Source organism: Colobus angolensis, unplaced genomic scaffold (assembly GCF_000951035.1).
Source record: "Colobus angolensis palliatus isolate OR3802 unplaced genomic scaffold, Cang.pa_1.0 Scaffold117, whole genome shotgun sequence".
NCBI classification, from domain to species: domain Eukaryota; kingdom Metazoa; phylum Chordata; class Mammalia; order Primates; family Cercopithecidae; genus Colobus; species Colobus angolensis.
In genome coordinates this window covers 4,546,076-4,561,507 of record NW_012112808.1, presented here as the reverse complement: position 1 = coordinate 4,561,507, position 15,432 = coordinate 4,546,076, and the positions used below count along the sequence as shown (strand labels likewise).

The window sequence follows — 15,432 nt, the reverse complement described above, 5'->3', positions numbered from 1 at the left end:
GAGATAGATGTAGGTCCGCCCATTTTTGGCTTCTGCCCCATAATTGCAGTGTACTCCTCTCACCGCTAGATGGCAGTCGCGTTTTAAAGCAGATTTTATTCACGCATTAATGCTGTTCCAAAAAAAAAAAAAAAAATGGTTTTCATCCCATCAGATGGGGGGCTCACAACTCTTGTGTTAGTGAATATGCGAGAAATCAGGAAATTTCAGACACCACTGGTGGGACTGTAAGTCGATGTCAGTGTTTTGGAGAGGAATTTGGTGGTAATGTTCAAACTTTGACCCAGCAGAGACACGTCCAGGTCTGATCATTTGATAGCAGAATGGTTAACATTTTGTTCCCAACATATGTCAGGCACTTTTCTGAGTGCTTATCTCATTGAATCCTCGCAATTTCAAGAAGCAGGTACTATTATTTTCCCCCAAATTACAAATGAGGAAATCAAGCACAAAAAAGGTCAAGTAACAGGCCAGGCGTGGTGGCTCACGCCTGTAATCCCGGCACTTTGGGAGGCCGAGGCGGGTGGATCACTATGTCAGGAAATCGAGACTATCCTGGCTAACACGGTGAAACCCCGTCTCTACTAAAAAAAAAAAAAAAAAAAAAAAATTAGCCGGGCGGGGTGGCAGATGCCTGTAGTCCCAGCTACTCAGGAGGCTGAGGCACGAGAATGGCGTGAACCCCGGAGGACGAGCTCAACAACAACAACAAAAAGTCAAGTAACTAGTCCATGGTCACAGAGCTAGTGAGTGGCACAGTCACAATCCACACTGCACTTTCTACTATATTGCATGTGCCTTGTGTGTACCAGAAAACGCGTGCAAAGGTGTCCACTGCTGCATCGTCTGGAGTAGCAAAACACTGTTAAGCGAACAGTCCATTAGCATGACAATAAAACAGGAGGGAGAAGTGCAGAACAGTTAAAAGTAGTTATGAAAAATCTAGAATTGGTGAACCTGGAGAGATCTCAAAAACAAAGTTGAGACAAAGCAAGTAAATCTAAAAACACAGAAAGCAAAACTATCTTATACGTGGAAACCAGTACACACAGTAAAACTACAAAAAAATCCCACATCAAATTTATGACAGCATTTATCTCAGGGGAGAGGGAAATGGGATTAAGAAACAAGGCAACAGCTTTTATCTGTAATGCTCTTTTTTTTTTTGGAAACTGAGTCTTGCTCTGTTGCCTAGGCTGGAGTGGAGTGGCACGGTCTTGACTCACTGCAACCTCTGCCTCCCGGGTTCAAGCGATTCTCATGCCTCAGCCTCCTGAATGGCTGGAATTACAGGTGCCCGCCACCATGCCCGGCTAATTTTTATATTTTTAGTAGAGATGGGATTTCACTATGTTGGCCAGGCTGGTCTTGAACTCCTGACCTCAGGAGATCCACCCCCCCCCAGTCTCCCAAAGTGCTGGGATTACAGACATGAAACACCATGCAGGCCTGGTCTATTTTGTTGTTGTTGTTGTTTGTTTGTTTTAGAGACAAGGTTTCACCCAAAATGGAGTGGAGTGGTGTGATCAAAGCTCTCTGCAGTCTTGGACACCTGGGCTCAAGTGATCCTCTTGTCTTAGCCTCCCAAGTAGCTAGGACTATCAGCATGCACCCCCATGCCCGACGACTTTTTTTTTTTCCCAAGATGGAGTCTCGCTCTGTCACCCAGGCTGGAGTGCAGTGGCGTGATCTCCACTCACTGCAAGCTCAGCCTCCCGGGTTCATGCCATCCTTCTGCCTCAGCCTCCAGAGTAGCTGGGACTATAGGCGCCCACCACCACGCCTGGCTAATTTTTTGTATTTTTAGTAGAGACGGAGTTTCACCGTGTTAGCCAGGACGGTCTTGATCTCCTGACCTCGTCATCTGCCTGCCTCGGCCTCCTTAAGTGCTGGGATTACACTACTTTTTAATTTTTAGAGATGGGAGTCTTTCTATGTTGCCCAGGCTGGTCTCCAGCTCCTGGCCTCAAGCGATCCTCTAGCCTTGGCCTCCCAAAGCATTGGGTTCAAGGTGTGAACCACTGTGCCTGGCCTGGAACAATCTACTTATTTTATATCTATTTCTTAAGTAAAATGGAAAAAAAACCTCAAATCTGAAACCAAAACATTATTTATTTATTTGAGACAGGGTCTCATTCTGTTGCTGAGGCTGGAGTGCAGTGGTGCAATCTTGGCTCACTACAACCTTTGCCTCCCAGGCTCAAGCGATCCTGCCTCAGCCTCCCAAGTAGCTGGGACCACAGGTGCATGCCACCAAATCTGGCTAATTTTTTGTATTTTTGGTAGAGACAGGGTTTTGCCATGTTGCCCAGGCTGATCTCAAACTCCTGAGCTCAAATGATCCACCCGCCTCAGCCTCCAAAAGTGCTGGGATTAGTCATGAGCCACTGTGCCTGGCCATCTTTTTATGATTGGATCTTCAAATGCATTACTCAACCTGACAATTGTTATTGTCAAGGCAACGTACAAGCCTTTTGCTCATTCAGGGGTCTCTCCCCAGAGATTCTCTCTAGTTTCCTTCAATAGTATAAATAACTGAAGTGGATCAGTAGGTTAGACTTACCAGCAGAAGCACATATCTGCTTAACTTTTAGGCCTCTGCTGCTGGAAGGGAGGGAGGAAGGAAGTCAGTCAGTTCTACCTTTTCCTTAGCATTGAGTGATTTAACACATAGCTCCAAACAACTTATTGTTTCTTTAAACATGGAAGTTTCAACTATTCTCTATTTTGTTTCTTCAAAGTTTTTTTCTCCAATGATTCCCTTCCTTCACTTTTTTGTTGAGGGATGGGCAGGAACACAGTGTAGGTTATAATCAAATAAATTTTAATTGCTCAGGTGGAAACCCTCAGTGATGAAAACAAATTACCCTTCTCCAATTCCTTTTAAAGCCAGTAGGCAAATTGGTTACCTAGAAACACACTGACTTACGATTAACCCCCTTCCTGTATTTACCAAGGTCGACAAATATGAAACGGTAGGTTTCCTAGAATTATAATAGGTTGATAGAGGCTAATGTTCGCAGATTATCAGGCTCCGAGGAAGAAGCCAGGTGTAAGGGGGAAAAAGGCCATATATGTGTGTGTGTGTGTGTGTATATATATACATACATACATGCATATATATATATTTTTTTTTTTTTGAAAAAACAAAATTGGCTTTTGTGTCAGCATGGAACTTCTGTCAGTTGCTGACTGCATTGGTAAGAATGGGTAGAACTCTGGAGGAAAAGGAAATGCAGTTAGCTTTGAAGCCAATGGATTTTCTCAAAATGAAACACTGGAAGGCAACGTTTTGTACTTCTGAGAAAGCCTCCTCAGAAAAGCAATATACACACACCTCCTTTAAAAAATTTTAAATTATCCTGGAGAGTCTCTCCTTACTTTGAATGCTCAGTTTCATTTCCTGGAGTTTCATATGCAGTATATCACTTAGGCAAAAGAGATCGCAACCAACAATTCCTAACACATGTGTTAAATTTTTTTTTTTTTTTTTTTGAGACGGAGTGTCGCTCTGCTGCCCAGGCTGGAGTGCAGTGGTGTGGCCTTAGCTCACTGTAACCTCTACCTCTTGGATTCAAACACTTCTCCCGTCTTAGTTCCCTGGGTAGATGGGACTACAGGTGTGCACCACCACGCCCAGCTGTTTTAATTTTTAGTAGAGAAGCAGGGTTTTACCATGTTGGCCAGGCTGGTCTCGCACTCCTGACCTCAAGTGACTCAAGTAATCCCAGCTACTTGGGAAGCTGAGGCAGGAGAATTGCTTGAGCCCGGGAGGTGGAGGCTGCAGTGAGCCCACTGCACTCCAGCCTGGCTGACAGAGCCAGACTGTCTCAAAAAAAAAAAGAAAAGAAAAAGAAATTTTGCTAGGTCTAGCCTCCTAAATTCTAGGTTGAGGCTTATTAGAGCAGAGTGGCAAACTCTGCTAGTACAACTTTTAATTGTCTCACTTCATTTTTGACTGGAAATTACAGGCTACAGAAATATGTATCTGCAGCTTGAGAAAAACCCACATGAACGCAGAAGTGTATAGGGATAATACAAAGGTCCCCGGTCCCCCTTGATCCTCCTGTCTCCTACCCGAATCTTGCTTTCCTTGCCAGGTGACTATGGCTGAGGGCTTAGTGAGGACGCTTTCTTTTATGCACTTACATAGAACTCTCACCAAAGCTATTGGGCTGGTGGTAAAACTCTGAATTATAAACAAAGTGCAAACGATTTCCAGGTTTACAAAATTTTCCTATAAACACACAAAGTAAACAAAACCAAAGCTTCATTACTCATATCTTGTATTTTATTTCTTACGAAAATGGCTACCCAAAGAAGTCATTGTAGCAGGCTGCTATTTTAAGGCAGCAACTATAACTTAAATGCTAACAGACTCACTCCATAAGACAGAAAACCCTTCCCCAGGGCTGTAATGGGCATCTAAGTTTCCCAAACCCAGTGACAACTAATAATTTTTATTACCTATTGAATAGAAACAAATGGATTTTAATAGTTCCCCTCCCCTATAGCTAAAAAACTCCACAAACAATAATTGACTCTATCTACATGATCCCTTGACTCACGCCAGAAATAGCTACTAAAACACTTACAATTGTGATGTTCAAACTGGCCTCTGGCTACTTCTGGGGGTTATTTGGTGTTATGCAACAGCATATTGCCAGCGACATGGTGAATATACTGTCTTTATAGTCGGCAATGTTCAGTTGAGGCTAATCACATATTTATTTTTTTAAAAGGTTAAATGTAAGCTTTTCCCAACTGAAATGTATAGAAAACCCCAGTGTATGAAACTAGTTCTAGGCATTGGTGTTGGCAGCGGTGGTGGGCTGATGTGTCCCCCCTGCACACGGCTGGGGGTGTGTAGCCCCTTCCCCTCTGGGTGAACCCTGGGGAAATCTTGGCACCCTCAGCCTCACTGCCTTCCAATCTCAGCTCAAAGATTGGGCATCCTGCCTGGGATCTCCCCCCAGAAAAGGTCCCTCAAGGGAGTCCAAGAGTCACCAGCGTGACTGCCCATCCTGCGTGTCCTGCTTTCAGGTAAATAAGAGGTAGCATAGCTGGGATTTCACATGCCGAAGCCTAGCTCTCCACATCTAGACTTTGGGGCTTTTCAGTCTTTCTGGTAACAACACATTTCAACACATTAATACTTCTACTTGTGTTCATGTAGCACTCAGATCCAGTGGCACCTCATTTTTACACTGGAATAAATGGCAATCTATGTTCCCAAACTGTGAGAAGGTGCTGAATGTTCCCAAATAGCGTCCTGTTCCCTATTCTGGTTTCTGAATATTCTGGTTCTTTTTCTTTTCCGTATATTCTTCCAGTCGAAGAAGCCACTTGGCCCAGTACTGGGAACAGAGCTCTGCATCCATGAAATGTGGGTGAGCAGGTGATCCGTCTTTGTAGGCCACCACAATTAAGCCACACTGAACCTAGGAAGAAACACAGAGCAAATCTGGTTTCACTACAGTAGTCCAGAGTTTAGGTTCATTTCCTTCTTACTCCAGGGCAAACTCAGTATAAAACAATCTACAGGATATCTCCTAACTCAGTTTCTAAAGTACGTTGATCAAAGACTGCACCAGGACACAAGAACACAAAGATGACAGATAAAACATTAAAGACCGGACTGTGATCATTACAGAGCCATTAAAAAAAAAAAAAAAAAGCCCAAGAAGAGGGTGGAAAAGTGCTGTTTTTTTCCTTCTTTGAGACAAGATCCCACTCCCATCGTCCAGGGTGGAGTGAAGTGGCACAATCTTGACTCACAGCACTCTCGGAGCTGAGGCAGGCACTATTTAAGGCTGATTTTTCTTATTTTTAGTAGTGATGGGGTTTTGTCACGTTGCCCAGGCTGGTCTTGAACTCCTGGGCTCAAGCAATCTGCCCACCTCGGCCTCCTTCAAAGTGCTGGGATTACAGGCATGAGTCACCACACCCAGCCAAAAAGTGCTATTTATTTATTTAGAGACAGTCTTGCTCTGTTGCCCAGGATAGAGTGCAGTGGCACAACCTTGGCTCACCGCAACCTCCGCCTCCTGGGTTCAAGCAATTCTCTTGCCTCAGCCTCCCAAGTAGCTGGGACTAGAGACACACACCATCACGCCCGGCTAATTTTTGTATTTTTAGTAGAGACAGGGTGTCGCCATGCCAGCCAGGCTGGTGTTGAACTCCTGACCTCAGGTGATCTGCCCACCTCAGCCTCCCAAAGTGCTGGGATAATAGGCTTGAGCCACCACGCCCGGCCTATTTATTTATTTTTGAGACAGGGTTTCACTCTGTTGGCCAGGCTGGAGTGCAGTGGTATGATCTCGGTTCACTGGAACCTCTACTTCCTGGGCTCAAGCAATCCTCCCACCTCAGCCTCCCAAGTAGCTGGCACCATAGGTGCGCGCCACCATGTCCAGGTAATTTTTGTATTCTTTTGTAGATATGGGGTTTCACTATGTTGCCCAGGCTGGATTTGAACTCCTGAGCTCAAGCAATCTGCCTGCCTCAGCCTCCCAAAGTGTGTGAGCCACTGTGCCCAGCCAAAAAGTGCTTTTTTAAATGGGAGAAGAACAAGGAAGAGATTAAGCAGCGGGATAAAAAGAGATTAAAAAAAAAAAAAAAGAGTGAAAACCTCAAGGAGTTCTATTTTTTAACTTTTTTTTTTTTAAAGTTTTTCTCCTCCTACCCCTCTGACCAAGAAGTTTTTTTTTGAGACGGATTTGAGATGGAGTCTTACTCTCTTGCTAAGGCTGGAGTGCAGTGGCGCAATCTTGGTTCACTGCAACCTCCACCTCCCGGGTTCAAGCAATTCTCCTGCCTCAGCTACCAGAGTAGCTGGGATTACAGGTATGAGCCACCATGCCCAGCTAGTTTTTGTATTTTTGGTAGAGATGGGGTTTCACCATATTGGCCAGGCTGGTCTTGAACTCCTGACCTCAAGTGATCCACCTGCCTCGGCCTCCCAAACTGCTGGGATTACAGGCATGAGCCACCGCGCCCGGCCTGGAGTTACAGTTTTAAGTAAGCATTGAGCAAAGCTTTAAGTAGAGGCTGTGTCCTGACCTGAAAGCTGTAATTGGTGTCATGGTTCATGGCACCCATGTATGCCACAACTTGCAGTGGGTTGTCAAATGTACTTTGAATAAAAGGCTTTGGTTTCTCTGATGTCTTCCAATCAATCACACACAGCTTGCCCCTAAAGAGAAACCACAGGAAGACTTTGTAAGTAATAGATGACACTGAAAATCTCTACTAGGTTAACCCTCCTCTTACGTATAGTTTGTTGTCACCCAATGACCATCGCTCCTATTCACCATTTTTTTCCTTTTTTTAAAAAGAGATGGGGTTTCATATGTTGTCCAGGCTAGACTCATACTCCTGGGCTCAAGTGATCCTTCCACCTCAGCCTCCCAAGTAGCTGGGACTATAAGTGCACCCCACCACTTTTTCTTTTCTTTCTTTTTTTTTTTTTGTATCAAATAACCAGTGGATTCCTCCCCCGCTCCCCTATCCTGGTGGGGTTTATACTTGCCAATAACTGGTGACTCTCAAAGGACTCTATTGGTTCAATCTGTCTTTCATGACTTCAATTTCAAAATCAGCAGTTTATAGGGAAATTTTGTACAAAGCATGTACATTACTTACATGTCACTATAGCTCTAGACAGAGTTACACCTCATGCAAACTCAGTCTAGAGCAGCACTGGCTAAAATAAATAAAATGTGAGTCGTGTCATTTTAAATTTTCTAGTAGCCACGTCAGAAAAGAAAAAAAAATGCAGCTGAAATTTTAATATTTTACTTACCCAACATATCCAAAATATCATTTCAACATGTAATCAACAAATGATTAATGGGGTATTTTACATTCTTTTTTGTACAAAGTCATTGAAATCTAGTTTGTATATTGTTACAGCACACCTTAGTTTGGCCTGACCACATTCAAATGTTCAATAGCTATAGGGTTAGTGGCTACTCTACTGGACAGTGCAGGCTTACAGATTAATTTGATTGTCTTTTTAATGGTTTTGTAATATTGCCAAGTTTGACAATTTATGTAATTGAGGAAAGGGCCCCAGTAATTCTAGAAGGCTGACATTCCTGGTTCCTTTTTTTTTTTTTTTTTTAGATGGAGTCTCACTGTCGCCCAGGCTGGAGTGCAGTGGCGTAATCTCGGCTTACTGCAACCTCTGCCTCCTGGGTTCAAGTGATTCTTCTGCCTCAGCCTTCTGAGTAGCTGGCATTACATGTGTGCGCCACCTTGCCCAGCTAATTTTTGTATTTTTAGTAGAGATGGGGTTTTGTCATGTTGTCCGGGCTGGTTTCAACTCCTGACCTCAAGTGATCCACCCGCCTTGGCCTCCCAAACTGCTGGGATTACAGGTGTGAGCCACCATGCTATATTTCTGCCACAGACCACTGTTTGTAGCAATGTACTGTAATTATAGAACTTAATAAATGAAAAAACAAAACAAAACAAAACACCCTAATAGCATTCTGAAAACTATAAAATATTGATGAAAGAAACTGAAAATGATACAAATAAATGGTAAGATGTCCTCTGTTTATGGACTGGAAGAATTAATGTTGTTAAAATGTCCATACTATCCAAAGCAATCTATAGGTTCAATGCAATCTTTATCAAAACTGCAATGGCAGGCCAGGTGTGGCAGCTCACACCTGTAATTCCCAACACTTTGGGCGGCCGAAGCAGGCAGATTGCTTGAGCTCAGGAGCCCGAGACCAGTCTGGGCAACATGGTGAAACCCTGTCTCTACGAAAAATACCAAAAAATCAGCCAGGTGTTGTGGCTGGAGCCTGTTGTCCCAGCTACTCAGGAGGCTGAGCCTGCGAGGTGGAGTTTGCAGTGAGCCAAGATTGCACCACTGTACAACAGCCTGGATAACAAAGCCATACCCTGTCTCAAAAAATAAAATAAAATAAAAATAAACAAATAAATAAATAAATAAATTCTGCCAGGCACGGTGGTTTACACCTGTAATTCCAGCACTTTGGGAGGCCAAGGTGGGCAGATCACCCGAGGTCAGGAGTTCCAGACCAGTCTGGCCAACATGGTGAAATCCTGTCTCTACTAAAAATACAAAAATTAGCCAGGCGTGGTGCTGTACACCTGTAATCCCAGCTACTTGGGAGGCTGAGGCAGGAGAATTGCTTGAACCTGGGAGGTGGAGGTTGCAGTGAGCTGAGACTGCATCACTGCACTGCAGCCTGGGCGACAAGGGTGAAACTCCATCTCAAAAAGAAAAAAAAAAAAAAAATTCCAACATCATTTTTCACAGAAATAGAAAAAAAAAATTCCTAAAATTCACATGGAACCACAGAAGACTCCGAATAGCCAAAGCAATCTTGAGTAAAAAGAACAAAGTCAGAGGCATCACATTCCCTGATTTCAAAGTACAGTCACATGTAGCTTAATGACGGGGATATGTCCTGAGAAATGCGTGGTTAGGCGATTTTGTCACTGTGCAAACATAGAGTATATTACACAAACCTACGGAGGATCACCTACTACACACCTAGACCTTTGCTCCTCAGCTACAAACCTGTACAGCATGTTACCGTACTGAATACTGCTGCCAACTATAACACAATAGTAAGCATTAGTGCATCTAAACACACTTAAACATAGAAAAGGTACAGTAAAAATATGGTATAAAAGATAAAAAATGGTACACTTGTATAGGGCACCTACCATGAATGCAGCCTGCAGGACTAGAAGTTGCTCTGGGTGAGTGAGTGAGTGAGTAAGTGAGTGGTGACTGCATGTGAGGGCCTGGGTGGAACATTACTGTATACTATTGTAGACTTTATAAACACTGTACACTTACGCTACACTAAATGTATAAAAAACATTTTTCTTTCTTCAATAATACATTAACTTTAGCTTACTTTAACTTTTTTACTGTATAAACTTCTTTAATTATTTTGAGATGGCGTTTCGCTCTTGTTGCCCAGGCTGGAGTGCAACGGTGTGATTTTGGCTCACTGCAACCTCCACCTCCCAGGTTTAAGCCATTTTCCTGCCTCAGCCTCCCAAACAGCTGGGATTACAGGCATGCACCACCACGCCCGGCTAATTTTGTATTTTTAGCAAAGATGGGGTTTCACCATGTTGGCCAGGCTGGTTTCAAACCCCTGACCTCAGGTGATCCACCCACCTTGGCCTCCCAAAGTGCTGGGATTACAGGCATGAGCCACCGCGCCTGGTCACTTATTTAATTTATTAGCGCTTGTAATAATACTTATCTTAAAACAAACACATCGTCCAACTATACAGAAATATTTTCCTTTTCTTTTTTCTTTGAGACAAAGTCTTGCTCTGCCACCCAGGCTGGAGTGCAGTGGCGCAACCTTGGCTCACTGCAGCCCCCACTTCTTGGGTTCAAGCAATCTTCCTACCTCAGCCTCCTGACTAGCTGGGATTACAGGCATGTGCCACCACGCCCGGTAATTTTTTGCATTTTTAACAAAGACGGAGTTTCACCATGTTGCCTAGGCTGTTCTCGAACTCCTGACCTCAAGTGGTCCACCTGTCTTGGTTTCTCAAAGTGCTGGGATTACAGGTGTGAGCCACCATGCCCTAGCCTCTTTCTTTATATCTTTATTCTACATGCTTTTTCTATTATTAAAATTATTTTTTACTTTTTAAACCTTTGTTAAAAACTAAGACACAAACATACACGTTAGCCTAGGCCTACAGAGTCAGAATCACAGTAAATACATAAGCCAGTAATAGTTGTTTATTACCATTATCAATTATATACTGTAGCATACATAATGGTATGTGCTGTTTTGATATGACTGAATAGTAGGTTTACACTAGCATAACCATGAACATGAGTAGTATGTTGCACTAGAACATAACATCAGTAGATGATAGGAGTTTTTCAGCTCCATTATAATCTTATGGGACCACTGTTTACATGCAGTCTGTTGTTGACTGTAACATACTGTTATATGGAACATGGCTGTATAAGGTAAAGCTGTTGTAATCAAACAACAGCATGATAATGGCATAAAAAGACACCTTAAACCAATGGAACAGGACAGATAGCCCAGAAACAAAACCATGAACTTACAGTCAACTGATTTTCAATAAAGGTACCAAGAACAAATGATGAGGAATGCCTTGTCAATTGTGTTAGAAAAACTGGGTATCGACTTGCATAAGAATGAAATTGTACCCTATCTCATACCACATACAAAAAGCAACTTGAAATTTAAGACCTGAAACTGTAAAACTGCTAGAAAAAAACACGAGAAAAGCTCCCGGACACTGATCTGGGCCATGATTTCTCGGACAGAAGCCCAAAAGCACAGGTAACAAAAGAAAAACCAGACAAATGCATCCAATTAAAAAACTTCTGCATAACAAAGGAAACAATTAACAGAGTGAAGATACAACTCACAGGATGGGAGAAAATATTTGCAAACCACATATCTGATAAGGGGATAACATCCAAAATACATAACGAACTCAAACAACTAAACAGTAACGAAACAAATAACTTGATTAAAAAATGGGCAAAGGAGCTCAATGAATATTTCTTAAAAGAAGACATGAATGGCCAACAGATAGATGAAAAAAACCTCAAAATCTCTAATCATTAGTGAAAGGTAAATCAAAATTACACTGAGCTATTATTATCTCATGCCTGTTAGAATGGCTGTTATCAAAAAGACAAAAGGTAAGTGTTGGTGAGGACTGCAGAAAAGAGAACCCTGGTAAACTGTTGGTGGGCATGTAAATTAGTATAGCCATTTGAGAAAACACCATGGAGGTTCCTTAGAAAACTAAAACATCTAAAAACTAAAACCAGAACTACTATATGATCCAGGAATCCTACTTTTCGGTATACAGTCAAAGGAATTAAACTCAGTATGCTGAAGAGACACCTGCAATCCCAGGTTCACTGCAGCATTATTCACAACCGCCAAGATGTGGAAACAACCTAAGTGTCCATCTATGGATAAATGAATAAAGAAAATGTGGAGATGTGTATATATATATATACACACATTCAAATATATGTATCTCTCTCCACATTTTCTTTATACACACACACACACACACACACACACTAGAATACTACACAGCCTTTAAAAAGAAGGAAATTCTGTCATTTGTGACATGGGTGAACATGGTGAACATTTTGCTGAGTGAAATAAGCCAGGCACAAAAAAACAAATACTGCATGATTTTATATGTGGAATCTAAAAAAGTCGAACTCGGAAATAGAGAGAGTAGAATGGTGATTACAACAGGATAGGGATGGGGAGTGGGGAAGGGGAAAGGGAAGATGCTGATCCATGGGTACGAGGTTTCAGTTAGGTCAGAAGAATAAATTTTAGTGATCTGTTGCACAGCATGGTGACCATAGTTAATAATATATTGTATATTTAAAAGTTGCCAAAAGAGTAGATTTTAAAGGTTCTCACCACCAAAAAATGATAAACAGGTGAAGTGATGGATATGATAATTAGCTTATTTAATCTTTCCATTAGGTATACATATATCAAAATATATTGTAGCCCATAAATATATACAATTATTATTTGTCAAAAATATTTTTTAACATCATAGCATAAACCCAAATTAAAAGCGTAGTAACAGTTCACAAATAGCTCTTAAATGAAAAGATGCTCAGTCTCAATTATGTAAAATGCAAATTAAAAACACAATGTTATCAAAATTACTAACACTGTATTGTTAAATGTATTCACTCATATTCTTGGTAATTTAAAATGCATACCCTTGACCCAGCAACTTTCCTAAAGAAAGTATAGGATAGCAATGGCTTGATATCCTGGGTACAAGTGAAGTGACAAGTGCCTGGGAGATTTAAGAAGTAGTCATGTCCAGGTCTACTTCAGACCAACTAAATGTATTGTAACTGCATATATAACACGTCTAAAACAAACAGGCCAGGTGTGGGGGCTCACACTTGTAATCCCAGCACTTTGGGAGGCTGAGGTGGGTGGATCACCTGAGGTCAGGAGTTCGAGACCAGTCTGGCCAACATGGTGAAACCCTGTCTCCACTAAAAATAAAAAATTAGCTGGGCATGGTGGCGCATGCCTGTAATCCCAGCTACTTAGGAGTACAAGGCAGGAGAATCGCTTGAACCCAGGAGGTGAAAGTTGCAGTGGCCCGCACCATTACACTCCAGCCTGGGCAACAAGGGCGAAACTCCATCTCAAGAAAAAAAACAAACAAAACAAACAAATGAATCTGTGCATCTGCCTAGAACAGTTCTGTAATATACAGAGAGGCACATTCGCTGCAGCACTGTTTGTAATTATGGAAGACTAGAAATAACCAGAATGCTCCCAATAGGGAAATGGATAAGGCTCATTCATACAAAAGTATATAAAACACGAGTTAAGAGAGAAGTAGGGCCAGGTGTGGTGGCTCAAGTCTGTAATCCCAGCCCTTTGGGAGGCTGAGATGGGTGAATCACCTGAGGTCAGGAGTTCAAAACCAGCCTGGCCAACATGGCAAAACCCCACCTCTATTAAAAATACAAAAAAAATTAGCCGGGCACCTGTAATCCCAGCTACTCACAAGGCTGAGGCAGAACTGCTGGAACCTAGGAAGCAGAGGTTATAGCGAGTCCAGATTGTGCCACTGCACTCCAGCCTGGGCGAGCAAGACTCTGACTCACACACACACACAGAGTAGTAGATTGGGCAAGGTGGCTCATGCCTGTAATCCCAGCACTTTGGGAGGCTGAGGTGGGAGGATCACATTTCCTTCCCAGTTCTAGATTAGTCTGGGCAACTCAGCAAGACTTATTTCCATAAAAAATTAAAAAAAGAAGTAGATCAAAATAATAATGCCAATATCTACTGAATATATAGTATGCATTAAGCACTGTTCAGGGAATATCTCATTTTATTTTTATAACAACCCTATGAGGTAGGTGCTACCATTTGTCTTATCTTAAAGATGAATAAATTCATACAGAGAGCGACTAAGTAACTAATCTAAGGTTGAGATGAAAAGCCAAGCCAGAATCCAAACTCAAGCAGCTGACTCCTGAGCCCAATATCTTACTAGCTTTGTGATACTGTGTATCTAGAGATGTCTGTATATTGTGACTCTCACAGTTCTGCAAGAAATCATACATAAGGGCTGCCTATGCATGGGTATTATACATAGCATTAAGTGTGTGCTAAGAGTACAGAAGGCACATATTCTTAAGTTCTCCTGATGCTATGTCACGGATCATTGGTCATTAAAAAAAGATAAAAAACAAAAAAGAGCGTAGGAGGTAGACTAGAAGAAGATAGTGCTAAATTTAAAATGGCGATCGCCTTTGGCCATGGGTGGTTCAACAGAATTTGGGGTTAATCTGTAATGCTATATTTCTTTAAAAAAAAGATCTCCCAGGGATAAGGGAAAAAAAAAAGTTGTAAGCAAATGCAACAGTGTTATTAACTGTTAATTGTGGGTGGTGGAAAATTATTACATGAGAAAAGAATGTTACAGATCTATAAGAAAAGACCTCTAAGATTTTTTTAAAATAATTTTTTAAGTAGAAAAAAGCAGGGTATAGCATGTTGTGTTAAAAAATGAGTGTGGAGACAAATGATTGTACATATGGTCATAAAATATCTCAGGAACACAGGAACTTTTTAAACAGAGGTTCAATACAGAGTGGGTGTAGGGAGTTACTCTTAATAGCATATTACCCATTAAAAATTCAGCAGGGCTGGGTACAGTGGCTCACACCTGTAATCCCAGCACTTTGGGAGGCCGAGGCAGGCAGATCACCTGAGGTCAGGAGCTCGAGACCAGCCTGGTCAACATGGTAAAACCCCATCTCTATGAAAAACACAAAAAAGAGCTGGGTATGATAGCAGGCGCCTATAATCCCATCTACTAGGGAGGCTGAGGCAGGAGAATCACTTGAACTCGGGAAGCAGAGGTTGTAGTGAGCCAAGATCTCGCCACTGTACTCCAGCATGGGCGAAAACAGCGAAACTCCTTCTCAAAAACAAACAAAACCGGGCAGGTGTGGTGGCTCACGTTTGTAATCCCAACACTTTGAGAGGCTGAGGCGGCAGATCACTTGAGCCCAGGAGTTCAAGACCAGCCTGAGCAAAATGGTGAGACCCCACATCTACAAAAAATAGAAAAAGTAGCTGGGTGTGGGGGTGCATCCCTGTAGTCCCAGCTACTTGGGAAGCTGAGGTGGAAGGACAGCCTCAGCCTGGGGAGTTAGAGGCTGTAGTGAGCCCTGAATGCATCACTGCACTCCAGCACGGGTGACAGAGTGAGATTCTGTCTCAAAAAAATAAAATAAAATAAAATAAAAAATTCTTAGCTGGGCGCGGTGAATCACATCTGTAAATCCCAGCACTTTGGAAGATGGAGACAGGCAGCTTGCTTGAGTTCAGGAATTCTAGA

General features: G+C 42.3%; 1 protein-coding gene across 1 annotated transcript in view; it reads right to left on the bottom strand.

Annotated features, from left to right (window-relative positions):
* Positions 1-4,269: 4,269 nt before the first annotated feature.
* Positions 4,270-15,432, bottom strand: part of MGME1 (mitochondrial genome maintenance exonuclease 1) — a 22,153-nt gene continuing 10,990 nt past the window's right edge. The window contains exons 4-5 of the mRNA XM_011962887.1: positions 7,063-7,195; positions 4,270-5,441 (exon numbers count right to left, since the gene is read on the bottom strand). Coding sequence (XP_011818277.1) covers positions 5,280-5,441; positions 7,063-7,195 — 295 coding nt within the window. The 3' untranslated portion in view covers positions 4,270-5,279. The remainder of the gene's footprint in view (positions 5,442-7,062; positions 7,196-15,432) is intronic.